The following is a 27,922-nucleotide window of genomic DNA, read 5'->3' on the forward strand; positions in this document are numbered from 1 at the left end:
CTTTCAGAAGGATAATCTGATTATTAGAAAATTCTTTTTTCTTTTTCTTGCAAGCATTGGAACTTGGATGTGACATAAAGAGGCTAATTAAAATGGGGAACAAATTAGATTAATTTCCATGGATATAAAAGTGATATAAAAGTCTTGTTCTCAACAGTGACTCCATAATAGAACAATTTCATTTATGCCTAAGCAGGTCCTTATTCTGTCTAGTGAGGATTGCCACCAGTGTCTTACTGACAAGGTTTTTATTATTTCTTTGACAGTTTGATAGTAAGTCAGTGCTTGCTTCTGGGTTTTCAGTCTCTTAAAACCTGGATTATGAAGGCTACTATAAAAATATGGATAAAATGCTACCTCCCCAGAGCCCCATCCGTTATAGCCTGCACCCCAATGTGGAGATTGCTTTTGTAATAACTGCAAACAACATGCTCCATATGCTATTAGAGCTGCAATTCAAATACTCAGTCACTGGGAAAGGAGTCTCCCAAGCTGTAGAAGACAAGGTCAGTCAAAACATAGAGCAGGCTGCAAATTTGTCACAAGATGGTGTGATGTCAGTGGTTTTATGTTTAGGGGCTTTTTTCTCTCCCGTGGCCTTTTTTCTCTCTAATTCAATAGAATTAGACATTTTCATACCTGTTTTTTACAGGGATTCAATCTGAAATTTGCAATGAGGGATCTCTAGTATACGTGAGCCATAAATATATGCATTATTTTGCACCACAAAGAAAAAAGATCTTGCTAGACTGTTACAATATATTAATAGTGTTAGGCCATTTAGGATCCTTTGTCAGGTTGCAAAATGCCATTATTTCCAAACTATAAGGCAGAATTTGCTTTTCTTCCTAACAGCATGGTCCTGCACAAGTCTTCCGCTCCTTCTCTATTTCACAGGATAAATGCTCCACATCCTTCATACTGTGACATGAAGGCAGCAGAAGTGCTTTCACTACATAAAGATACACAATGTTTATAATTTCCTTTACATTTGTGCAGAAGTGGATACACAAGACACTTGCCTCATGCAATGTGGTATCTCTTGAGGATGAAGGCAGAGCTAGATGACATAGAGAAAAAAAAAAATCTTTCGGAAGAAAGTGAGATCAGCTATTTAATCCAAACACCAGAAGAATGCTACTCACATAAGCTGATTTGTTTTCCAGAATATGAGACTGGATCTGCTCATATATGAGGTAAGGCATTCTCTTCAAGAACTTAATTTAGGTTTGAAGACATGTGTGCTTTGCTTTACTAATCTCAGGGGATGCATGGGTTTAAACAGCATGAGTGTAGATGCCTGTAACAGGCATTGTGAGTGATACTTGGTGAGCTTATTTCTGATTTCATTGATTAAAAAGTTGTGCTTTCATAAGCTGCCTACTCCAAACATATAACTCATCTCCATATATCAAATGATTTGTTTTAATTTGTGTGAAAAAAATTAGCATGAAACTGCTGAGAAAACTGAAATCCTCTATTTCTCTGCGTACTAGGAAGCAAAATGCAAAGCCCTTGATTATGGTCTGACTACTGTTCCAGTGCAGACGTGGAGGTAAGGTTGGGACATTCTTCTTTTCTGCCATTGCAGAAATTTGGCTCTTCTGTTTACAACTGCTAGTTACGATGTGTGTTCACATGTGTTTTGGGCAATCCATAGGAGAGAAGGGAGCTGTTTGATGCTTTAGAGACCCTCTGGTGCTGAAAACGAACTCTGCTTCATATAGATCCTCGCTGGATAAGGCACACAGTCCACATTGTGTTAAATGCCATCAGTATGTGGCATTTGGCTGTCATTTGGAGATCACCATTAACTGCAGGTAAAGGTGCAGTATCAGTAACACCCAAGTCCTGATCTCACTGTGCATCTATTGAGTGCGATGAATGAGGTAAGAGGGACATGGGGAACTCATTGCATATCTTTGGCAGTTTTTGGTAATAATATGTCTCTCAACATCAACGAAGTGCTGATTAGCAACATGTAACATTCTTAACCAGAGACAGTCAAATTTTCATAATATCTAGAAATCTCAAACAGTGATGTACCTGCTGCACTAACATTTAATATATGTTCAACCATGGAATTGGGCAACCAAGTAGCTTGCTAGCATTTTACACAGACAGTTGTGGTATATGCATGCAGAGCTGTAGTTAATGTATACCACACCAAAACTAGGTACTGAAAATCTAATTCATAGGGCTAGTAATTTTAAGGGACCTCCTTTTTCACCACCTGAAAAATTACCTTTCTTTCGATCTTTAATTCAGAGTAACAAAACATGGGCATTCAAATAGCCATTAGTGCAAGCAAGCCAGCAGAATAGTAGCTTGATTGCATGTACAATTTTCTGTGGGATATCTGTAAGCAAGTTAGTAATTTGGCCCTTTATCATTTTCTCCCTGTACATATGCGTAGGTGGGTGCTTCCATGCGTACGTATATGAATTACTATATCATATAATTACTTAATGCAATTAGAGTGATTCTAAGAAATACAGAAAACCCAGAACCTACACTCTTGTTTTTCTAACTGTTTCCCCTTTTTAAAAAATAAATTACTCACCCCAGTTGCAAGAGCCAAAATATTCTTTACACTTGATGATTTAGCTACCTTATGTGTTTTTACTGGGGAAAAAAAAGCCCTCTATCATTTATCATGTCATCTTATCACAGTCTCTTTGTGAGACGCAAATAGCACACTAATGTTTTCTTTTGTTAGGGTGAGTTGGCAATCTCCTCAGAGATGGAGCAACTACAGACAGCTCTTTTTTTTGATAATCTTCCTGACACTTGGATGAGACTGGCTTATCCATCAACATACAGTTGCTCAGTGGTAAGTTGCATGCCAACAGTCATTCAGTATGGATGGCACTTCATGTCCATCATAAAAAAATAGAATTCAAACTAAAGAATTTTTTTGGCAAATATCTTACCTTCTTGTGTAACTCAGAATAGCTTTTTATCATAAACTGATATTACCAGTGTTATGAAAAGCAGAAAGAGCCTTGCATTTACCTTGCCAATTACTGCAGGCTTTGAAAGATTTCTCTAGAATTTGCATTCCCACTCCTTCCTTGCTTGCTTTTGTCTCGAGCTGTGTGCGTTGATCAAATAGATTTGACAAGTGCTGTAGTGCATAGTATCTCCTACTAAGAAGACCAAGTGTCTTTTGTGTCTTGTGTCTTTTGGATCAGAATTTGTAACAATAGAACGGTACTGCTCTAAGCTCAAGGGTGAAATGGTCATCAGAAGAAGTAGCAATTAACAAAGCAGCTTGCATTAACAACATAGAAAAGTTTCAGAGCAAGTAGTGGGGCCATCATTTTTCTGTTCATCTTAATTGAACCTATCTTAAGATGTGTCCCTCTACCTAGTCTACACAACTGTTTTGTAATACCAAAAATGAAACCGTAAACAAGAAGTGAAAGCCATCCAATGCTGGCAGATTATTTACTTGCTGGCACACATTCAACTCTCCACAGGAGTCTCCTGAGTAAGGCAAAGAGCCACTGACTGATGGAGTGAATGAGGACTGGAGAGCTGACCAAAGGACAGGAAAGCTCTGCCAAGCACAAAGACAGGTAGCACTAGAAGGCAAAACAAGCCCACTCTTCTGAGATCAGTACAGACTTCTGAGAGATCAAAAGTGGAAGAAGAAATCTTGTTCATCAGAAGACACATTGAGAAGAGCATCAGAGGTACATTTTAGTGAAGATCAATCATAGCTTTACAGAATTAAATGCTCTTTTAGCTTCACTTGATGGAAAACTAAACCACCATAGAGATACTGTGATGTCTGTGATAAATATATGTCCTGAAGACAGAAGCGTTGCCTAGGGGATATAATGCAGTAATGCTAAATTACAAGCTGTTTTCCTGAAGGACGACACAGCTGCTTTCTTTAAAAAAATGTATGGGGGAATCGAGCTGGACCTTATACTCATGTTTGGACAAAAGAGGGTAAAAGTACCCACTGATTATATAAAAGCTGTCTCGAAGAACTAGTAGGATTTAAGGTGACAGGTTATCTTTTACCATCAGGTGCAAAATGCAGTGAGTCACCAGAGAGCAAAATCATTGCTGTGACACTGTGCTATGCAGCTGGGCTCCAAAACAGCCACCCTGCTGGAACAGAGCATGTATGGGGATGGACTGCAGAACAGGTGAAAGGGAGGTCTGCCATGAGCACCAGAGGGGTTATGCATGGACATGACTAGTGGTCAGCTTTGCCTGGCCATCAGTCCCTTGGGTTTGGGGAGATGAAAAAAAAAAACCACAAAAACCAGACTGAAAACAAAACTTGAATCATTGTCTTGTCTAAAACCCCACAGTAATTGTTGTCTGGAGCAGGAGCCATGAGCTTCCTTCAGGGAAGAACATCCTCTCTATACCACTCTGTTATGCACGCTGCAAAGCACAAGAAGGCCTCAGTCATCATGATAGTTTTATCCTCCCCATTTTTAAACCCCTCCATCTCATATACCTACCTGACATGCCACCATCTGAGCCATCAGAAAAAACCCCTTTGATTTCTAATCAGTTGCCATTTCAAAGTAAGGTGGGACAGGGTGAGGAGGTAAATGGAAAAAATCTGAATACGTGCACAGTTTAAGCATCTTGGGCTCAGCAACTGTGTCATAAACAGCAAACACAAGTGATTAAATGACAGAGATTATGTCAGATCACCTAATAATCTCAGATCTTCAGTTTATCTTCAGGATCCTTTTCTATGTCTCTGAAATGAACATGAATTCTGTTAACGCTTCCCTTTATAAAGTCACCCTTTATGTCACCCAGTGTTTCATGTTTCTGTGGAGGAGTCGCCTCTTGCCCCTGAGCCAGCAGTCTCCTGTCTCTGGCTTAGAGACAGTCAACTATCCCCAAGGCAGGTATGTCTAGCATTTCTTAACAGCAGCTTGTTAGGAAGGAAGAAGCAATACCAAATACTGCCAAAAAAAAAAAAAAAAAGACCTCAGCGAGAAAGGTGGGAATGTGATGCCAGCAATGTTAAATGGGGTAAAAGGAAAAAAACCAAGTTGATAAGTTGATGCTTTGTTTTTCAAGCCATAGAAATTCAAAGAAAAATACAACATATAGGGAAATAGAGTGTGGATGGAAGAGAAATATTGGAAACTTGTGTGACAGGTCATCCAGCTTTCTGGAAATCCACAAAAGACCAACAGTGGGATGCCTTAACAGAGGCAAAAATGTTTGGGTTCTGGGCTGTGACTGCATTGACAGGCAATAGCTGGAGCAGGCTGAGGTGACAGCAGCCGTAAATGAGCATTTGAAAGGAGACATTATATGTAGACTGGATGAAGTGCAGGGGCATATAAGGAGTGGAGGGGGGCAGGAAGGGGGGGCAGGAAACCACAAAATGTAGGAGCTGCCAGAAGAGGGGATGTTCATTCCCTCTTTGGAAGATATTCATGATAGACAGATACAGGCTAAGAAACTATTCCCTGAAAACTCAGGGTTATGGCACTGACTCCCTTGCAGGCTAGAAAAATACATGCTTGAAAGGAAAAGGCCTTCAGGGTAGGAGTGTTTGTTATTTGGGGTTTTAAACTGACAGAATCTGCTGCTGACTTGTAAGGTGGGGAGGTATTAACTCCTGAGAAGGAGGAACAAAAGGCAGGGATTTCTGTAAGAAAAGACAAGGAGCATTGCAAGTAGAGGTGGGCTGGTCCAGAGGGGGGGGTTAAGGGTATTCATCGAGTGCTTTGAGATGAAACATGCTGTGTGTTCGCAAAGGTGTCTGTCAGTCAAGTGGGGGAGCAACATTATGACAACCTCTCTTCCAGGAGCAGCAAAGACCAAGATTTTTTCCCTGCAAAGCCAGCCAAGAAATTACTGAAATGGCTGTTTTAACAGTCAAAGCTAACAGGGAGAGAACAAAAGAACTCCAGATGCACGTACACACACATCCATCCATCCATCTATCCATGTCCTCCTATGGCCTCCAATGAGCCAACTTCCACTTAAAGAAAGTCTCTTGCATTGGTGGGAAAACAGGCAACAAATTATTTTGCTGCTGTAAAACTTAAAATTATCTAGGTTTCAGGGACGAGTGTGAAATGGGTGTAACTTGCATGAAAATTTCTGAGAGCACTGTTAAGTCTAATGCACAGGGAACAGCAGAAAAGAGGTTAGATTTCTTTTGAGGGAGCTACTCTTGTTTCCTGAATACTGACTTGCTGTCTTACTTGCTACTTTGAGAAGCACAGCTGCTGCTGTGGCTCCTTGAGACAGATAGACAGGTTCCAGAGGGGCTGATCTGAAAGCACACAATATCGCTGCACTTGCTGTTATTCATTTGTCAGTATTTAATAACAAATACAAATGCAGAGCTGTGCTGAAATCAAAAAAAGATACTTCAGTTTGGAAAAAACTTTTAATATGAGGAAGTTGCTTGTTAAACAGAGAGGAATTTGTTGTTCAGCTGCACTCAAAACACAAGAAAAGAAAAAAAAAACAATAATGTGTGCCAGGGCAAAAGTACCACTGTCTTGGCAAGAAAAAGAAACATTTGCAAGCTTCTTTCAAACAATGGGGAAGAAAATGAACTAGAAAAACTGCCTGATGGGCTGCTGAGAAGAATCTTCCTCCCCCCACTACACTCACTGATTTTTGTGTTTTCTTATATCGAGATAAGATGGACTAATGGTACAACAAATAATATCTGACACACAAGTGTACCTATATGGTATCAAGAACAGAATTTAGAGTGGGCTGAACTCCTTGAATTCAATGGCAATCAGATAAGCAGCAAAAATGTAATCAACTACCAGTATTCCTTTCCATCAGAAGATACTGAAAACTCTATGAGCTTTTTCACACAGTTACTATCCCAGTACAGGCTGATACAAACTGAAAAAACCCAATACAAAACACCAAAACCAAACCAAGCCCTGAATTCCAGGTTGAAGATCAAGGTGAGAAGAAACCTTAAGTCTGGCTGTCAAACATCTTAAGTAACAAGTTTTCCAGTGTTTACTCTGGTCATTTTTCCCTGTAGTTGATAACTTTAATAAATTACCCCTAATCCTTCATCAGAAGTCTGCCCTTCTTCAGTTTTATCCCAAGTTCCTAGTCGGCAGCTTCTCAAATTGCCCTTAACATTTTGGAGCTATCATCACATATTGCAGATGAGGGTCAGAATTCCCTATTGCCAAGCTATTAGTTTGTATTTCCTTTTAATCCTTCTCCTACACAAAATAAATATCTAAATGTTGCCTGTATCAAAGTAAATATTTTAAAACATACATACTTAACTTGGAGCAGGTGGGAGGAGTGGGCTGCAGTTGTTTGTGGCCTAGGAGCTTCGCTTTACTGGATCCTTCCTAGCGTGACAGGTGCCAGGTCAGTGTGTGTGAGCTCACACACAGTATTCCAGGTACAAAGTGCATCTAGGTCCTTCACAGCGCCTGTGATTCCTGACCTTCTACACCCAGTTTGCTTCTAAACAATTTGAAAGCAAGAACACTCTTTTCAAACCCTCAGTGTTTCAGCATTTGCTAAGCAGTACGCATTCTATTCGTGAACACTTTCACTGCAGGTTAAAATTCTCAGACGCAGATGATACAATGCATTAAGAAGTATTGGCTGGGGAAAAAAACCCTGTCATACATAGCAGGACTACTGATAATGTGCAGTGTATTACACTACAGCAAAAATGACTAATATCAAAGCTAAACAGGAATGATTTGTATGGTTGAGACAAGTAGAATAAAACATGTATTTTAACTAAATCAGTTTTTAGGAACACCAGGCACAGGTTAATCCTTTATAAATATGTTCACAGAGCACATTAGACACCAGCCCGCCTACACAAAATGAATGCAGCACACACTCTGATGTATTACAGAGGCAGGATAAATGAGGGAACTCTTCTGTGTTTGATCTGGTTCTGCTCTGTAATTCAGAGATACTGGAGATGGGTGGTGAGTTTCTCATTGATCCCAAAAGAACCAATAATCTTGAATCCTGTGAAATGTAAGCTTTGTAGAGGATTGGAGGCTATGCACGAAGGACATTGTAGCTTTAGGGGCATATTCTCTTCTTGTGAATGTGTGTAACTGGCTTTCACAAGAGTCATACATATCCTGGGGAAACTAGACTCTGTAGCTTAACAATACTGAAAATACATACCTAGCTCCACAGGCACTTATATCGCTCTCATGGTTATATCTGCATCCAGTTATAAAGGATAGATTTCCAGCAGATAATAAATGAACCTGCAAATGAATGTCTTCAGAATTTTGAAACAATGCTAAATTTGACACACATCAGCATTTAAAAATGCAGCGGAATGCAGCCAGAACATCAATCCAAGATATTTTAGATAGAAACCACAGGGCTAGCACATAGATGTGGGAATAATCAATTCAATTCCCCCTCACCCCCCCCATTCTTTCCAGCTTTTTAAACCACTTACACCAGTCCTTGCTTCTCTGAACTGTATTTTGCATATGGTGGAGGTGTTAATGCACAGTTACTGCACAACAGGGTTGTGAATTTTAGCTAATGAAAGCTTTTAAAGGCACAATGAAATGCTCAGATGAAAGGCAACAAAGAAGTGCAAAGTATTATTACAGCGTAGCCTAAGTTTTACTGAGAGCATTCTTATACACGATGGACACAGCATAAATATGTATTACGGATGATAACCTCCCTGTAAAGGCAAATTTCCACCCCTGAGGCTGCCAGAGGCAAGGGGTGGTGGTCTTATAATACTTAATAAAGTCTCATAACATTTTCATCCTATTCCTACCCCCGGGAGCTGGAAGAGGACCCCCGTATACATCTGAACTCTTAATGATTAGCATGTCCATCCCGGCATATTGTGGGCACAATTAGATCACAAGGACTGCAGACTAAGATGGTTCAGTGAACATTTAAAGGCAGAGGCAAATTTAGGAAGGAGAGCAAATGCTGTAGTGCCAGTTACAGCACTTTGGCATACAGTAAGTTTACAGTGTTTGCATGCTATCTATGGGAGAGGTAAGCAAAGGGAGAGAAATCTGCTTGTTATTTTCTGTGATAATTTCTGCTAAAATCCAAGTAATTGTGCGCGATAACAAAAAGGAACAATTAACACAGTTTGTACTTTGCAAAGGTGAGAAAGGGATAGCTGTCAACAGGATGTGGATGAAAGCACCAGTAACTAATTTGGAAAAGATCTAGCACCAGAATAAATGTACAACAGCTTACCAGGCTGAGAGAGGACAGGATCTGCTGGTCTGAATGATGGTTTGATCTGTTACGATGGGAGTGAAGTCTTCAGTTTGAAAAACATTATTCTGCTTCCTGGGTCTGCAAAAGGTAACATTGTTGTAAAGACTGCATTCCTCTGATCAGCTGCCCTGTTACACTGATCATAGTCTATGTGATCTGTAGTCCCCTTTTCTGCCTCTGTTTAAATAAAAGATTGCAGCTTCATTTCAGTTATTATTTGCATGTTTTTCTTAGCAGTTTACTCTCAGCAGCTTCTGATTTAACCTTATGTGTTCTGAAGTTTGGGAAAATGCTAGAAAGAGAATTTTTAGATCGGTAGCTAACATTTTCAAAGTAATAGCAGGCTCCTCATGCATGCATCTCATGTTCCACCCTTGGTAAATGTATTCTAACACTCTACTTACCTGCTTTAAAAGGACAGGCATGTTGAACCAGCTGGCCTTTTTCCACAGCTATAGCTTTTCATGTTATATTCTGCTCTTCCAATTTCTGTATTTTCCCTGGATTTTGCAAGACAAAATGCAGAAGTTTAAAGGCTCATAATGTTTATGTGACAAAATCTTACTGCTAAGTACAGTATTACTGGTGGATTAGTTTAATGCAATAGCATAATATAATTTAATTATAGTAATAGCACACAGCAACAATCTTACTACTTATGTCGGATTGTGAGACAGCCTCTCTTAAAAGCTTCATCATTATTATTTGGTTTTTGGGTTTAGTTTCACAGTATCCCCCCTCCACACAAGTAAATTAATGTCATAGGTGTAGAAGAAGAAACACTGGGTAAATTGTTCCCATTTTGCCACTGTAAGATTCCCTAAGAATTCACGATACTAACTGAAAACCTCTTTTGCATCATGAGACAATAGTCAGACAGCCTGTGGTGAAAGCTTGTAGCCTTCCCAGACCTGAATTCTGCAATTAAAAAAAAAATTCTGCAATTAAAAAAAAGGGGTCACCAAACAACCAAAGTGCAAAACCAAATAGGAGCATTTTATCACATCTACTTTTTGTATTTACCTGAGAGCTTTTAATGTAGATTGATCCAAAATCCTGTGCCAGCCACTAACAACTTCTACATTCATGTAAACTATTGTAGCTCAGGGCTTCAGTTTTTTCAGCTCACAGCTTTCACTGATTTCAGCTGTGGCTGACAGCAATTCTGAAAATCCAACCCACAATAATTCCTATTTCTAAAGTGTTTTCTCTCTGAAGACCACAGAATTTTCTATCAGTGTTAATTTCGCCTCCAGAAAGACAGAAAAATGTATCTTCAGCCAGCACAGCTGTATGCAAAGTGAACATCTGTCCATTGCCAAATTCGGTTCAGCTAATAATAAAAAACCACACTTTATTTTCTTTTTCAGACAGGACCAGACTGCAAGGGAAAGCCTGGAGAGGATTTCCATGCTTTAAAAAGAGAAACAGGGGAAGACTGAATTTCCTGAGGTCACTGAGGAAACGCATGGCAGCGCTAGGAAAAGAAGCACTCGAGCAGCCGAGATACCATCTTCACAGCCAAAAACAGATAGGTTTTCTCTGCAGTGTGACATAACAGCAAAGACAGAGCAGGTCTGTGGATTTTGTGGCAATTAAGTTAAATAAGGTTAATTTCTGGGTGGTTGAGAGATGTTTCTGTAATTGCATCACGGCAAAAGCTCTTCTTGCCTTATTTCAATAACAAGAAGCCAGATAACATGAATTAGCTAAACCACTGCAAACCACTGCTTTTTAAAGGGGGTAAAAAAGAGGTAACCTTTTCTTGAAACTATGGTAACTGCAAAAATAGTCCTGCTGTATGCCGACCTGTTGCTGTTCATTGATGAGCTTGCCTGAGGCTTTGTATGTATTTTCAGTGTATACATTTATTTAGGTATGAAGCTAAAGCCATAAAGGCTTTCAGGTTCAGTACTGTAATGCTTGACTCTTAGGGGCACTTTCAGCTTCCCATAGCTCCACAAAAGCCAGCATCTCTGCACAGAAGCAGGTTGTGGGCAGAGGACCTGCATTTCTGCTTCTTTCAAGGGTTTTGGAAGATGACTCCAGGGTGAGTGGACACTCTTTTCTCCCCTTTGACTTCACAGTATGTATGAGTGTCTGGACGTATCCACTGCCCAGTGGTTCCTTTTAGTACAACATACCAGTATAAGGAGGAGATAAATCGTGCTAGATTTTCCCACTCCTTTTCAAGCCCCAAGAGTATATTCAAGAGTTCTGTGCTGTGAGAGAGAAAAATTCACAGCCTTTTTCTATTTGATTTTGGGTGATGTTTGAACCCAGAATCAATCTTTTGCAGCAAATACTTGCTAAAAGCTAGCCTGTTCACTGTTTTGCAATACCAAAGGCCACCTGTCAAATCTATGGCACCTCTACAAGCTACAGATAGAAACATTAACTATGTGCCAATGCACTTTTGCATTAATTTTGGCATGCAGCAGAACCCCTTTCTCTAGCCAGCCTCTGCTACTGCAGCAACACCCTGTACTCAGCAGAAACCTGGACTTTGATAGAAGTGACACAATTTTTACACCTTTATGCCTTGCTGTTATTCATACTGTGTACCATTTGCTACCAAAAGCCTCTGCATTCCTTAAAGCTTTGTCTCAGAAAAAAGAAATTCAGGTCAAACCCCCCTGCATGAAAGCAAGCTGGTGGGGGATTTCAACCTTTGTCTTAGCTCTACACCTTAGGTGACTGTTCTGCAGATTTAAGGGCACTAAGAAAACACTGTGTTTTGCTGTGTTTTGCATGAAACTTTATTACAATAAGCAAGAAGCTGTTCCCAGCCTAAGATCTACTACAGTAAATTAGGTCACCTCAGCTGCTTTTGTAGCAAGATGATGTACAGAAGTCTCTTCCTCCCATTGATAACATTGTTCCCTTGCCTATAGGTGTTGGTTTGGAAACAAATCTAGAGTTACCCTCTATTTACAGTGAAACTCCTGATTATGAGTCTCTCTGCTATTTTTTTCCTCTCTTTTTTTAGTTTAACCATTCCGGTGCAGTGAACAACTTCCGCGCTGCTGTGAGCTTGACTCCCAGCCTCAAGATCTCACCCTCCCTAGTGTTGTCTGGATATCAATTTTTTTCAACCCCCAGTCCTTCCTCACAGGTAGGAAGCACATCACAACTCATTAGTAATTTACTGCTACAGTAATTTTTATAATTACTGCCAGGAGGCCTCATTAAATTTGATCTAATGAATAAATATTGTATTTTTCAACGTGATTACCAGAACAGCTTAAGCTGTGTGCCATAAACAATTATTTTCTTCAATATGCAGTATGTCAGTGAGTATTGATTTTTATTTTGTAAAGAATTTACTGCATTTTTATCCATGGCTATTAAGCAATAAATAGCCAACCCTCTGAAGCCTCAATTGCCACAGAGTAGATGGCAAAACAGAATTTGGGATATCTGCTGCAAAAGGTAAAATAATGCACATTAATAAAGATAAAGGGTTTGTCTGGAGGTTAAGAAGGAGTGCTCTAATATGAATATCTCTCCTAGCCTTCAAGAAAGCAGCCTGCTTTAGCCTGGAGTCTCTGACTTGCAAAGCAGTGATACCAAAAAATTTTAGATGTATTACCAGGATACAACAAAGCATTTTATCTCAGAGAACTAACATATGAACAAACAATCATGCCTTATGTTTCATTTGCTTTTAGAGCAATTGATCAGATTAAACATTCTTCTTACAGGTTTAAGAAAAATAAAGAAATATGCAATACGCTGAACATGAACCTATAGTTCAAATCAAGGCTGTAAATAATATTTACACCTTTTTCAGCAATTGCAGACTTTAGCATACAAACCTCTTTGAACTATAACAAAAGGCATGCATAGGCAATGTCTTAGGAAATTCATCAGAGGAGCTCAGCATCAGGAGAAAACCCTTTACATTTCTGTCATCTAAGAATGTTTTCTGCACCTCTGGTTACATGGTACTACATTAAATAAATCCAATTCCCTAGCTCAAGCTACTTAAATAATTTTAAAGTAAATTTATCTACATCAATGAATATCACTGCTGGCCTGTGACATCAGTTTTCTTGTTTAAGCAAGACTTTCGTTTAGGGCAAAAGAAAAAGGGGTGTTTGTAAACCTAGGGTCACTGGGGCAATTCATATACCTGAAAGGATTCTTTCTTATTTAATGGACATTTTTGAATGATCTGCATTTTTCCCCTTGATTGTTTAGCTTAAGAAAACCTGAGAAGTCTTGAAATTGTTAGCTCAATCTCCCACTCCATGTCCTTGCTGTGACCAAACTGGGATCTGTCCTTCACCAGATTTCACTGGAACAAGAAGAGTGCAGTTACCAACCTGTAACTATGTCATCAGAACAGCCCCTTTGGCTCTCACCAACATGCAGCGATTCCCCTTATACATTATCCGCAAGTAAACTGCAGGCAATTAACTCTACATAGGACCTCAAGACTTAGATCCACCTTAGTTTTTGCTTCACTTAATAACTTCTCTGTTTCACGACACTTAACATCTGCTCTCATAAGGTCTCTTTATACCCACCTTTCTGTTGTGACAGGTGTGGAGGAACCTCAGTCTCACCAACACTGGATGAAAAATACCTGTGTTTCCAGATAGGCTGTCAAACAAAGCATAACCTCCCTCATCTCACTAGTGGTGGGATTTGGTGGCACTTGCCGAATGATCTTCACACAAAGAGCAACTACAAGACAGCTTCTCTCCCCTGTTTGTATTTTCCCAGAAACACACTAACCACAGCACTGCAGAGCTCAGTACAACTACAGGTAAAAGTAGTAGCAACCATGCCCTGGTCTGCCACTTCTAGTACCTCTCTTCTCTGCAATGATTTTTCTGAGGGATAAAGTCCACATGGTTTAAGTGCCGTGCAAACATCAAGAAATCATTGCTCAGAAACTGAGGCAGAAAAAGGTTGAGGTGTTTTTAACTGCGGAGAAGAGTTGAGTGTTTTGTACACACTAACCCATTTATCATAGGGACTTCTGAGAATCCCTTTTACAAAATCCATGTTGTCTTGCATATTGTACAGCAAGCTGTGGCATACTGGGAGGTGCAAAGGAACCCAGCGAAGGTTCTCTTACAGGTGGCAGGAATCGCATTTCCCCATGGCTTCCAATATGTTAAAAGTATAATGTGACATCTGTACAGGGGAAAACAGAAGCTAGATTTCAGCAGTCAGGCTTAATTAGCGACTTAGTTAAGCCTGATAACAGCCAAACTGTTCATCTCATCCATAACTTTTCTTCAGAACTGGAAAAAAAAAAATCAGATGCTAGACACGAGATTTTGGAAACTGGAAAACCAGGTGAGAATTAAAAAAAAGTAACTAACAGACTGCAATACTCTCAACTCCCTTGCATCAACTATAATGCATAATATACTTAATAGTGAGCCTAAAAAATAAACTAATTCTGCTTGCAAGGAGAAAGAATGTGTATCTCCAGTCTGTGCCCAGTAGCTACCCAGAAGAAAAAGAAAAGCATTATTCCTTGCTATGGGTAAGTCTACATGTCGTGATGAAAATTAATGGTAATTATGTTAAGAACATTCAAGTGTTAATTTTTTTCTAAAGCCAAATTTAGCTATGTGAGCAAATGCGGTTTTGGTCTTGCAGCTACAGGAAAAGTGACTTGTTTAAGATCATACCAGCAGGCTTTGATAGAACACTGTATTCTGTAATGGGCACATAGATATCATGTATACCGTATATTTTTATTTGCTGGAGGTGCTCTTCAGAGCTTTGTAGTACAGATGCTGTTTTCTAGCCACACCAGCCATTTAAAAACTAGAAGTTACTTCACCCAGAAAAAAACTAGGATTATATCAAAGCATTTCAGTTCCTCACAACAAAACTCTGTGCTTGGTTTCCAATACTAAAATTGTAACATCACAACTTTTTCATAAGAATTAAATGGAAAGAGAAATAAAGGGGGAAGAAAAAGCTTTTAGAGTGTTAACTCTCCACGGCAGGAGGAAGCCAGCATGGGCATTGAGCTCAGCACACTCATTCCCTTCTCCCTGCTGAAAGGGACACAAAAAGAACTCTGGCTAAGCATTTATTTTTCTGCTAATGTGAAAGTTTTCTTTTAAAGAGGAAGCAGATTGAACAGAGCACGAGAAAAGAATTTGACTCTGGCTTATTTCCAAAGGGTTTTTTTTTCCTGATGATTCACTGTTATCACTTGTATTCACATTACAACCAGCTCAAAAAGAAATACCCAAAACCAAAACCAACCCCCCCAACAACAAAAAAACCCCCGTAGCACAAAAGCACTAAGAAATAGGATCTCTCCTACTGCTAAATTCTGCTAATAAGCTATATAAGAAGAGAATCATATAAGATAAGAGTACCTATGTTCATTCACATTTGAGTAGGAACATTGCTAAGCCTCTAGACCTGGAACTTTAGAGCATATCTAAAGATGGTGAATCTCCAAGGCATTAAACAAAATGGTTGGCAACGATTGAACTTGTTTTACTTCAGCTATATAATAAAGTACAAAACATCTAAATATCTGTGAAGTCTAAAATGTTTAAATTTTCAGTATAGTCTTTCCAGTAGTTTTATTTTCAAACAGGAGTTTGTTTGGATATCCAGGGAGGAGACATAACTGCTAACTCTCTGAAAACATGAATAACAATTTTTATTTGTGGGAGACCTCTCACCCTCAGCCCTTCACTCAGTTGTGAAGTTTATGTAGCAATTCACAAACCACTTTTGCATGGGCATTCAAGCTAAAAGGCCAAAAGGAGTGCTGGTAGTTGCTTCGTTACTGTACATGTGACTAAAAGAAAATGGCTATGCTTGCCATAGGCTTCTCTTACTTAAACCTCTTGACACAACCGACCACATAATTTCATTCTCCCTCCCTGCAAGGGTATTGGCGGTATAGGATGTAAAACTAACTGGACACCAAACACAAATCTCTAATTTCAGTAGCATTTTGTATCTGCTTTCAGGAGTAGATACAAGTTTTACCTTTAGACATACTCCAATGGAAAGACTGTATCAGGAGGTCTCAACACAGCTGGATCTACTGTTCAGCTTTTTTTTTCTAGTTCAAGTGATTAGTACAAACACCATTAAAGTACTACTAATAGACAGATGGACACAATGCTTTCTTACCCCATCCTGATCATATCATGACTTCTGGTTTATTTTTTTCATGTAACAGAACTGTCTCCCATCCTTGCGATCAGAGCTCAATCAATTCTACCTGGAAGACAGCCTGTACCAAACAGCAAAAGTAGATGTGATTTAATATGACTGTAGCTCTATGCTTTAGACACATTTTCATACAAATTCAATATCCACAACTTCTTATCAGTCACAATAGGATTCCTAGTTTCCCTCTCACCTCCCATTTTCAGGACTACTACCACTAGTACCCATCATTACATTTTTGAGTTCAAACATACAATTCCCCCACTGTTTGCCACTCCTAAAGCGTTTGTGGGGTTAGGAGCCCCAGGATTATCACTTGGAAGAGGAGTGAGACCCAAGCATAAAAGGGTGGTGCTGGCCTCTCTTCAGTGTTTGGAGCTCATACATTCATATACATCTATGACAAAGCCCAGCATTAACTGGGTGCTGGTGTTTAGCACCCATAGACTGGCCAGCCTATACTTGACAGAGAAAATTGTATCTTTTTACTCACTTTAAGTTGCTTTAGAGGCCAAGAACATGAAAGAACAGCAGGCAGTGTTTCCAAAATCTCCACATTTGCTCATACCATTAGCCATGCAAGAGCTGCACTCACAAAAAGGCATAAGAGAACAAACTGGATTATGCCAGCAGAGGTCAGTGGGTGACTCTCTTGCTGAATGTTTCCGATGCATAGTGTAGTACAGATGGTTTCAAAGTCAGCTATGCTCCCTCACCCTGGAACACAGGAGGCTATTCTTTAACTGGATGCCATTCTTTAACTAGATGCCACCATTTTGCCCTTTTTCGTTCCATTAGCCTACCCAAGCAAATGATGATGCTTTGGTACATTACCATCTCTGTGCTTTTCTCTTCAAAATACGTTTTTAGGTTGCTGGCAGACAAAATAAAGGTCTATCAGCACATGAGGCTAGGAAGGAAGAGGGATAGTTTCCAAAGCTAATGCCTATTTTTTTTTTAGATTTCCATTGCAGTTCCCTACACTAATAGCTGGTTAAGCAGCTGAGTGTGTTACTCTGGAATGTTTAGTGCATGCTATTTCAGCCTGTGAAGTAACACCGCCATGCTGTTTTTGTAACTTACATATAATGAAAAAAGTTTGCTTAATTGGCAAGGAAGACAAAAGTCCTTTTCTCAGTATTTGAAGAGACCTAATGCTTCAACATTTGGCTTAATTAAAAAGCAAGTGAAACAGGGAAGAAGCAAATTACACATATTAATATATATCTTCTCATAATAAGGAGGTTATGGTCGATTTAATCAGTATATACTATATACTCATTTATTATACCAGTTTAAAAAAAAAAAGTGGTTTCATCAGACCTAGGCACAAGATCACCTGGCTCTAAAGCTGACAGTAGTGAGGGAATGTCAGGTCATGCAGCCTTTTTCAGTAATAAATTAGCAGTCATTGTACCTCACACATGAGCTTCATTCATTTCCATGTATCTTTGGTTTTTAACGCTGACAGAGTTAGGATCTTTTCCTCACAAAGTTTCTTAAATTGCTGCCCATTCACTGCAGTTATCAACCATGAGCTCTTCAACTATTTTTCAGCTTAATATCAACAGTACTTAAGTAGCTGCGGTAGAGGGACTTTGGGAAAGAGGTGTATTGAGACATCCCAAAATCATCACATAAAACTAATGTCCTACACAATTATATATGAATTTATTCTCAAATTCCCAGCAGTGTGATGAAAGGCATTTAAACACATCTTTCAGGTGAGTAACAACATGAGGATTTCAGCAGTAGAGTATCTGAGACATATCAGTCACTCTGTTTGATCACTTCTTTCCCGTTTCCCCTCACTACAAGCCAGCTTTGTGTAATCTTCTGCCTCAGTCTCATATAACTCCTGTCTTTAGACCCAGCTATGCCAACACAAAAGCAGCACAAGTATCAAAACCAGTCTTCACTATCAGCCTGCAATCAAGGCACCTCAGGTTATTCTCTGCTCCAGAAAAGAGCTCCTGAGGAAACTTTAGAGGTTGTTTAGGAAAAAAAAATAAAAATTAAACAGCAGGCATCTCACTTCAACTTGTGTGCAAAATTTTATTCTTATTCTTGTCATCTCAGGATATAGGCACTAGTTTAAAAGAAGTCGAAAAAAACCAGGAGAATAAGCACATAGCTCACCTGCTTAAAGTCTGTATCTGGCCTGAACTAAGCACTCTGTATATCAACCATCACAAGTTAGTCACCAGGTACCACACAATTCAATCCAAGCAGCATAAATATAAGAGCAAGCCCGGTTCAGGGACACAGGGCTGGGGAGAATAAGATGTCCAAGTCCCACTGCTCCCCCAGGTACGATGGAAGCAACCAACTCCTTTATTTCCCAAAATAATTTTACCTGAAAGGTAGTGCAGTTCTAACAGGCTTTTTAAAAACAGTTCAGAGGCAAAAATATCTAAACCTGAAAATTTTTATTTTCAAAATAAAAAATGTTGTACAGAACATTGAAGATCTGAGTAAATCTAAATACAGCAGTCTCCACAATATGACACAAGGGTTTGCTTTTAGCACAGTACTTTCACACTCTAGCAATCAGAAGGAAAGCCAAGCAATTAGGAGGAAACAAAAAAAAAAAACACAACACTTTTATCTGTCGGAACATGTATTTCTAAAATGAGCTCCTTCTTCACAAAATGTACCTAGATGGAAGAGCACTCTCCACCTCAGATTGCAGAGCTATTCACACTATAAAAACACATCAAGAGAGGACAGGAGATTTTCAATAGGAGAAATGATTTATGAAACATAACTGCAAAACTGAGACATAAATATCTTTTGTTTCTAAATTCCTCTCTCTTCCCCTCCCACACACACTTATGCAATCCCCAGAAAGGAATAAACTGTGGATCATTATGAATACACACAGAGCAAGTACTGTGCAAGCAGAGAAGTCTAAAACCATGTTGATTCTTCTACTATTGAACTGTACATTATTTGTAACATTGCATTCTAAACCTTACATAAAGATTACACAGTAGTTTCCATAACCAAACTAAGCACATTTACACTTTGTGGTTCTCTGGATGCAATTTTTGTGGCACCTTCTTTTCTACAGCAGTGTCCAGGAGACACCATGCACACAGCATATTGGAATTCTTCAGCTCTGTTTCTGCTCTACTTGTTTCATATCACGGCTGGGCTTCGCAAAGGAAGATTTGGGAGTTGTTTCATAAACATCATGTGAAATAGCCTTCCACAATCACATGGAGCCAGACATAGAAACATGCATTGCCACTTTTCCTGACAAATTAAACAAGTTACCACCTTTCATCCACTTGCAGCTGGCCAATAGCCACATGAACCACTACCTCCCTCTACTTCGCCAAGCCCTCATCTGGAGACACCCCTCCTTCCCAGGACCGTTGCTGATTCTGCAAAGCAGTTCTGCAGTTGCAGCAAGAGCAGGGAGGAGAGTCCACCAAAACAGTGATTTAACAAAGGGTACATTCCATTTCAGACAGTGGTCACTCCATAATGTGTACCAGTACGTTCACATTGTTGTCACCAACAGGCAGCACTAGTGCTGTAGAAGCTTTCAGCAGTGGCCTTCTCTCATCTAAACAAAAATACAAAGTGCCACCTCAAACTGCTTCTGCTGCATTTTTAAGTCACTCAGAGAACTTCCCTTGAAATGGCCATTGTGTACTTTTAGTACTCTGTAAAACCAAAAAATTAGCGCTTGGAGACTGCTTGGCTGCAACTTTTAAAACTTCCTTTTTGAACTTAAGAACATGCTGCTGTTTTAGAGAATTCTAAATTGATTAATTGATCATTAATGTTTAGTAAGTGTCTGTATTGCAGAAGTTGGTTGTTTGGTTCTGTGGAGAAAAGTGCCCTGAGTTTTCAGAATATCTCTATCTTTTTATGACCAATTTCAAAGCGTAAGTAAGCCTGCGGCACAGATTGCTGCATGAGTGAAACTAATGGCTTAAAGCCCCATCTCCTTTTAGGAAAAAAAAAAAAAAAAGAAGTTGCCAGCATAAAAGCAAGGACTGATATTGATACTACCTCTTTTGCAAAGTTGTTTAAAGAGAAAACAATGGCCTGTGGGCGAAGACCTTCGTTAAACAGTTTTCTCTAGTATGATTTATACTGAAATAAATCAAAGTTCGTTATCCTTTTTTACCCAAAAGGGGAGGAAAGGAAGGCACTTTGCAATCTCATTTGATTAAACAATTCACTGTAGGCAATAATACGACACTGGTGAAAGAGTATGAAATTTAAAGGCAGTCACAGCTTCAGTCTTCCATTCCAAGTTCTTGTTTCAGACTGAAAGACAAGTAGAAACATGAGTTAGCTTGTAGCAAAACACTGAAAACTGTTTAGTTCAATTAGTGGAAGCCCTGACAGTAAACATACTGAAGTTGAGAGCCAAAAGACAGAGTGGGTATACAACTTGTTTTCAGTAAGAACGAGTGAATCAGAAAAATCACGTCAAAATCTTAGATTCTGAAGGCAACAGACCGATCTTGAGATTTACCTGATGAACTAGGATGGGGACAGCTCTACTCTCCCACTTTTGAGATGCTTATCCCACTTAAAGCAACCATGTCACTGACACAATGGTATCCTTACCTTTTTAAGTAGGCATGGACGTTGTCAAAGCCATGGTACTTGGCCAGATAGACCAGGACACCTGTTGCACATTGGCCATCTCTTTGTCTGCAGAAACTACAGTTGCAGATTCCACGACATGGTGGGCACCTCCATGTCTAGACAAAAGACAGACAAGCCTTTTTAAGTGAACTGCAATGTCAGATATCATTCACATCCGGAACTAAGAAGAGTGCCCTTCTCCACACTGAGTTCTGCAGTAAACATCAGCACTGCAGAAGCTGTCTAAACCAGTGCAAGAGTACAAATTCTTCAGTCTGTAGGGGATTAAACTCTTCTTTGCCTGCCTTGCACAACCACAGGAAGCATTCCACTCTGTTTAACTCCTACACCACAGCCCATAAGAGCACCACTTTGTACACAACACAGAACCTTTCCATAGGGCATTAAGCACTAATGCAAGGCAAAAGCAAACACTATTTTGATGCTCAAACACAAGAATATGTTGGCCACTGCTCTGCTCTCATACTTTACTCCTGCAAATAAAGCCACAGAAGTAGTAAATACAGCAAGTTCTACACAACACAAAGTTCTGCGACTCAAGTTGAATCAAGCTAGGCCTGCATCATGTACTACAGCACTGTAAGCAGTTCTCCTATTAAAACTCTTACTATGAGTAACCAATACACCTGGCTGCTCAAGTTAAGCACAACAAAGCCAACATTCAGAACTGCCTTACTGGATCCAGCAGGGCTGCTCTGACACTCTCCCCGTATCTGTTGCGGAGGCAGGGCCCACAGAACTGGCCCCGTACTCCCACGCAGTCAGGGTTACGGCAGTTTGTCTTGGTGTCAATGGTTTTTTGGCGACACTGATGACAGGTGGATCCCTAGAACCCAGGAAAAAGTAACAAGACATTAAAGATGGCATTTTAGTTAGGGAAATAAAGCATTTAACAAAATCTCTTTGACAGCTAGCAGTGCTTATCCAATAACAGAAAGCACCTTGCAAGTTTGAAACAAGACTGTTTTAACACAATGTCTTCAGTGTCTGTTTATCACTTTCCATGGCTGGTATCACTTAGGTGATAGAGTTCAGAGTGAAAAGCTCATAGTATTCCAGAGTGAAAGCAAGCTAATTGGTTTGGTAAAAGCCCTTCTACAAATTCAGGCAAAAAAAAGAAAGGACACTTTAAGATCTTTCTCCCAAAAATCACATCCTTCCTCTCAGTGAGAGGAGCCTGCTCTATTTGATGCTAAAACACAAGCAAGGAATAACAAGAAAATGGCTTCACAAAACACACATTTCACAAAGCTAGAATATACTTACCATGGCCCTGTTATATACTTTTTCTCTTGCAGATCCACAAATATTATTGAGCTCTTCCTCTGTTATGTCCTCAACTGGGCGCACAACGTGTGGAAAAGCCATGGCACCACGGTGACCCCTCCTGGGAGATTGGGCTTCATGCTGATTAGCAAAGACACAATACTTTTAGTACTAGTTTCAGTAAAAACCCTACAAAGGTGAGGATTTTCACAGCAATGCCAAAGCCGTAAACACCCATCATTTTAAACAAGATACAGCAGAAGTTTGCACAGACATATGATATGAATGCAGCTTTAGCATGCTCACTGATCACCTTCAAGGTGCAGAGATGCTACTGATCTTGTGTAATTCCTGCTAGAGTGCAAGAGGAAGTGATTTTTCAAGGATAAGGGAGGGAAAATGGAGAACACATACAATATGTTATTTTTTGTACTTCTTCCAAGGTCATGGCATACTGATAAACCTCATCAACTCTGTATGAATTGCTATTGTCTTGAAGGAATAAAAAACCACCTTCACAACTCACAACATGAGAATTAGACCCTCATCATACCTCCAGGTATTCATCAGACACCTTTCTTCTTCTCACTAAGATGTACTGGTCATCTTCTTCCTCTTCTGGTAAAACGGTAGGAGGACCTTCAATCAAGGACCTGGACCTTGTGTGAGGCCGAGAACTTCGGTCTGGGTTCCTCCTCAAAGCACATCTGGGTGATGAACGCCTTGGAAGTCGCTTTGGTCCCTGGTAAAGTTTAAAAGTCCCTAATGAAACAGGCAAAAACCCAGACAGCTCCAGTCCCTGCTGAATTCCTCCCCAAAAGATGCCTTTCTTCTGTCTTTCCCAAAGACGTGTCTATCCCTGTCCCAATCAGAAAACACAAGGTAAAAACATCCTAGGCAAATTCATCTCAGGCGTTCTGCTAATCACAGAGAAACAGTCAAAAGCAAGTTTGTGTCTATGCAGGTATAAGATACAGTAATTCCCCTATGTAGCAGCAGAACCCATCTATGAGAAGTTACAATTTTTAGTGTTGTTTTAAACTTCACCCACCTTACAAATAAACCAGCAGTAAAATTCATCACACTGCTGATTTGCAACCCAACCTTCTTTAAGGTTAGTCTAAATGTCAGGTGTTTTTCAAGGCTCCAAACTCACAGAATATTCAGGCCTGAGATTTAAAGTCTGAGCTGTCCCCCTTATCTCCAGCCTTTGTATAAATACGTATTTACAGAGCACCTTGTTTAGTTTTATTGGCCTGTGGAGACACTTAACCCTTATGAATTAATCTGTTCTGCTTTATATGGTGAAAAATCAAAAGAAAACTACAGAATGAGGATACCTGTTTTAGGAAGCAGTGAAATTCTGACTGGACTTTGATCTGCAGAGTTTATTAACTTTTTAACTGAGAGTCAGAATTTGACTCTTGGAAATCTGAAGACAAATACAGTAAGTTTATACTCACATGACTGACAGCTGGCAATGACTTTCTCCCACCAAAGATACCAGAAACATTTTGCAACTCAGCCATTAGTTTTGCAAGCTAACGAGAGAAAGAAAAATGAAGCAGAGCCTTAAAAGGGTGTTTATGTGCTATTACAGACCATTAGGGTAATTGGCTAGAAGTACAATTAATTACAGGAAATGCAGTCATTCTACTCTTTACTTTTATGTCTTATTTATGTTCTAGTGACTGCAAATAATTTGGAAATGCTCAAAGTTACTATGTTAGGCTTGCAGTCTATGCATTTTCACATGCCAGTGAATATAAAGTATCAGAAGTATATATCAGGAATGTAAATTCCTTTTAATGCACTCACATAAATTCCCATTACAGTTCATTTAACCAAAGAGGTCCCCCCAGAGTTAAGAGGCAGAGGCGAAGAAGGGACAGTCCCATTGAATACTTGCCATTGCTTTGTTTTCCTTTATGTTTAAAGCTCTTTTTTCTAAAAACATGGCACCCTTGTCTTCAGTGTCAGAGTCTGAATCTGAAGCAGGCATTGGTGTTTCAGGAAGAGGTTCTATCTCACCCTTCCTCCTCTCCGATCTTCGAGGTGGAAACCTTATGGCTACTTTTAGAGGAACAGAGCATTTCCGCCCTCTCTGAGCTACCTCACTTTCTGCACTTGTACCATTCTCCTCTGAATCCGATTCCAGTTTCTGTTAACAAACCAGAAGGGAAGCATTTAAGTCCAAGGGAGTTACTCGGCAATCAAATACAGTCAACAATATTTTGTTTGTGGCTGGTAAAAGAGGCTATTTGGCTGAAATTTAGACATCCAGTCCTAGTGCTCTAGTGTATTTTAGGAGGGGGGGGCAAGAGAAGAGGGGAGCACGGGGATAAAAACCCCTCAGGGAGAGCCACATGGTACTGCTGCAACACATCCAAAAAGGGACTGTAGTTTCAGTGCAGCAGACTTAGCTGTTACTGGCAGGTCTAATAGCAGAGATAGTTTGTGTGGTGTGAGAAAGAGAACTGCCTTTAAAGGCAGACATTTTTATTTTCTAGTCATTCCTCAGCATGTTCTGAAGTTATGACAAACCTGTTTTTCGCCAAACATGGTACTACTTCTGTTTTCTCTTCCAGACACCAACTGTTGGTCATTTTAAGCAATAAAACCGATCTTGCGTTGATGTCAAGGAAAAGCAGGAAGGCAGATTTCACCACCTATTTCTCTACTGTTAAAGGCACACAGCATTTCATATGTTATGCTGCCAGACTGCAGGTTTGACTGCATGTCAAAATACACAGAGCTTTTTCTCAGGTTTGCTGGAGTCCACGGGCTACCTTAACATTTCATATTGAGGAAACCAGTAATGATAGGCTCCAACAGAGGAACATCCAGCAAGGACAGTTTTAAGAGGTATATTTCAAAATGCATATGGCAGATTTTATTCTGAATTTGTAAAGCTCAGAATCTTGAGTGGTTTTTATGGAGACAAAAAGAAAATTAAGCTTTGGCTACTTAGACTGTATATAAAATGCAATAATGCTTCTTTTCCTAAATATTTGAGTCAAGCTGAAGCTGGCATTATGTTTCAATTAAGAATGTGTAAGAGTGTAAATAGAAAAATGCAAACTAAAATCAGCTGTCTTACCAACGCATCTTGAACCTCATTTTCTGAAAAGCCACAGAAAGATTCATCATCAGAGGCTTCATGAAAAATTTTTGCCAGTTCTTCTCCAATATCCGACCTAAATTTGCATTTCTATGAAGAATAAAATATCCTTTAACTGAAGTACAGAAAATTGTTCACATTTACAAGTGCAGTATAAGCAAATAGCTTTTTTTAATAAGGAAAAGAAATAGTTAAGGCATTTAACAAGGGGTTTCAGAACCAAAGTTGCAAATTACCAGGCAGGTTAGGTGACATTTCAAAGGCTAGAAATAATAGCTAATCTGTTTCCAAAAATTACCACCTAGAAGCACAAGTGAAGAGTGAAATGAAATTACAGCATATAGCATAGATTTATAACTACTATACAAAAACATAAGCAGAGCAAGCAGTTTTAAGTTTTCACCAAACATTTACTAGTTTTACCAGATTTACATTTTCGCAAGCTTTACTAGTACTGCACATACAGTTTTATTTGTTCTTGTATTGTACTTACCGTGTTTGCAAAATTATCAGAACCAAAACTGTCACAACTGTCATCAGAGGATGAGGATGTTTCCATGGGAATCAGTTTTGTATTTCGGAAGGCTGTGAAGTTTTTCTTTCCCGAACAACCTCGGCGCTGCAAAATGACAACGGCAACACCGTTAAGAAGAGACCTACTGTAACATACTAGCTTTTAAGAACATCCTTCTATTGAAGTTTAGATGGTTTGAACATTTTAGGATGTTTAACAATCTTGAATGCAACTCAGCGTAACTAACATCAGCTTTGAAATAAATCCCAAAGTTAGAAATGGGAATGGGCTTTTACTCTGATACAGTTCTGATCACTGTTACAGAAGAGTTTTGTTCAGTATTTAAGAACACTTTTTTTGTGCAAACAGACAAGTGGAAATACACACACAAATCATGTCATACCCCAGTCTTCATAGACAGTGACAGAAAAAAGTGCAAGCACATGAACAGTGCCTAGAGATCTGCTTTGATTTATTGCTTTCAGTTTGAGACAAACGCTAAATACACTGCAGCTGCTCAGGAAGGGTCAACGGATCATACCCACAAGTGATTTGAAACAACTATTCTAGACACGGCAGCTTGCTGTTTTGGTCGTTTTGCCACCGGTTTGAAAGATCCTTTTTGATAGGCTTCAGTTTTTCCTTTCCCAGGGAATGTTTCTCCTGGCAATGACCCATTTTATCTCCCGTGATTATCATCGACCTGAAGGCCAAGGCGGTAGCACCCACAAGCGCCACTGCTCCACGGGCCCACCGAAAGGGCCAAACTCTGTATAAAGAGGGCTTAAAGAGTAACCACCCAGGGGAACCCCGAGCTCTCCGTCCTCTCCCAGCACCGCTCTGCTCGCGGATTTTCGGCTCAGTTTCGCCGGCGCTGCCGAGGCACAGCACGGCGGCCGGGCCTGGCCCCACACACAAAAGAGGCCGCTCCTGGTCTCTCCCGCCGCGGCTGAGGGAGTGCCCAGCCGGGGAGACCCCCAGCGGCGGGCCGGCCGGCACCTGACGGCTTCGGGCACTGTGCAGCCCAGCCCAGACACCGGTGTACGGCCACTAGATAGACACGCCCGTCCCCTTAGGGCGCGGCCCCTCACTCCCGCCAAGGCAGCGGGCGGCTTTTCCCGCCTCCCGCTAAGATGGTGCCGCCCCGCACACACGCGGCCGGGCCGCCCCCTCCGCCCGCCGTCTCTGCCGCGCGGGGCCGCGCCCCTGCCCTAAGGCCACACCGCCGTCCTACGGCCGCGCCCTCGGCCCTGGGGAGGGGGGCAGGTGCGGGGGCACTGGCCGCATGGCGCCGGGCCGCCAGCCCGACTCCTACGGCGCGTCCTCTGCCCCAGTCAGGCGCGCAAGGGCACCGCCATGCGCGGGGCAAGGGGAGCTCCAGCACCGCGGCGGGGCAGGGCGCCCGAGGCTGCCGGCCCGCGTGGAGAGGCTGCCCACACGCCGCTCTCCCCGAGGTGCCCACCCCAAAGAGCCTCCCAGCTCAAAGAGCCCGCCGATCCCGCCAGCCTCCCGCAGCGCGGCTTAGCCCGGCTTGCCCCGGTTCGCAACAGCCCGCAGGGTCCCGGCAGAGCGCGGCTGCAAGCGCCACAGCCTTTCCTCTCCCTGCAGCAGCAGCAGCGACCCGCAGCCGTGCGGCGGTGCCGGCGGGCGGCCTCACCTGCGGGCGCGGCGGAGCCATGCTGGTGGCGGCGGGGCGAGCTCGGGGAACTGAAGGTTCGCGCCAAAGCGGCCAGGACCGCAGGGGGCGGGGCCCGGCGGCGCCTTTCCCGCGTTGCCGCCCGCGTCCTGGCAGATACAACTGTCAACCCCCCGGGATCGGGCACCCGGCGTGATCGCCCCGCGCTCGTCCCCCAACCCCTACTGAGGAGCTCGTCAGGTCTCCCGGGACGTCCCCGGAGGGGCCAGTGCGGAGGCCCATTTCTTTTTCCTATTCGCGGTGTGGGGTTTGTGGAGCTGCAAGGGCCTGGCCCTGTGGC

At 41.0% G+C, this 27,922-nt stretch overlaps 1 protein-coding gene and 1 long non-coding RNA gene across 4 annotated transcripts; one reads left to right on the forward strand and one right to left on the reverse strand.

Moving 5' to 3' along the window:
* On the forward strand, positions 1-22,417 carry LOC113944146. Of its 2 annotated transcripts, none has more exons than XR_003526596.1 (10): positions 1-506; positions 1,000-1,196; positions 1,497-1,555; positions 2,720-2,833; positions 3,483-3,698; positions 9,119-9,324; positions 10,608-10,812; positions 12,227-12,352; positions 13,786-14,011; positions 22,344-22,417. It is a non-coding gene; the product is annotated as an uncharacterized LOC113944146 (long non-coding RNA). The 2 variants fall into 2 exon arrangements; XR_003526597.1 differs by having other exon boundaries at positions 1,167-1,196.
* CDCA7 (cell division cycle associated 7) lies at positions 18,825-27,689 on the reverse strand. 2 transcript variants are annotated; one of them, XM_027636869.1, is made up of 10 exons: positions 27,604-27,689; positions 25,926-26,051; positions 25,412-25,522; positions 24,221-24,472; positions 23,775-23,852; positions 22,865-23,053; positions 22,312-22,452; positions 21,722-21,871; positions 21,004-21,140; positions 18,825-20,697 (listed from the first exon to the last, which is right to left on the reverse strand). In XM_027636869.1, the coding sequence occupies exons 1-10, from the start codon at positions 27,622-27,624 to the stop codon at positions 20,667-20,669; spliced, it is 1,236 nt and encodes a 411-aa protein (XP_027492670.1). In that variant the 5' UTR covers positions 27,625-27,689; the 3' UTR covers positions 18,825-20,666. The 2 variants fall into 2 exon arrangements, with proteins under 2 accessions (XP_027492670.1, XP_027492672.1); XM_027636871.1 differs by lacking the exon at positions 27,604-27,689 and adding an exon at positions 26,746-27,074.
* Between the last annotated feature and the right edge of the window lie 233 nt (positions 27,690-27,922).

The sequence above is a fragment of the Corapipo altera genome, unplaced genomic scaffold, assembly GCF_003945725.1.
Source record: "Corapipo altera isolate COAL_440 unplaced genomic scaffold, ASM394572v1 45, whole genome shotgun sequence".
Classification (NCBI taxonomy): Eukaryota; Metazoa; Chordata; class Aves; order Passeriformes; family Pipridae; genus Corapipo; species Corapipo altera.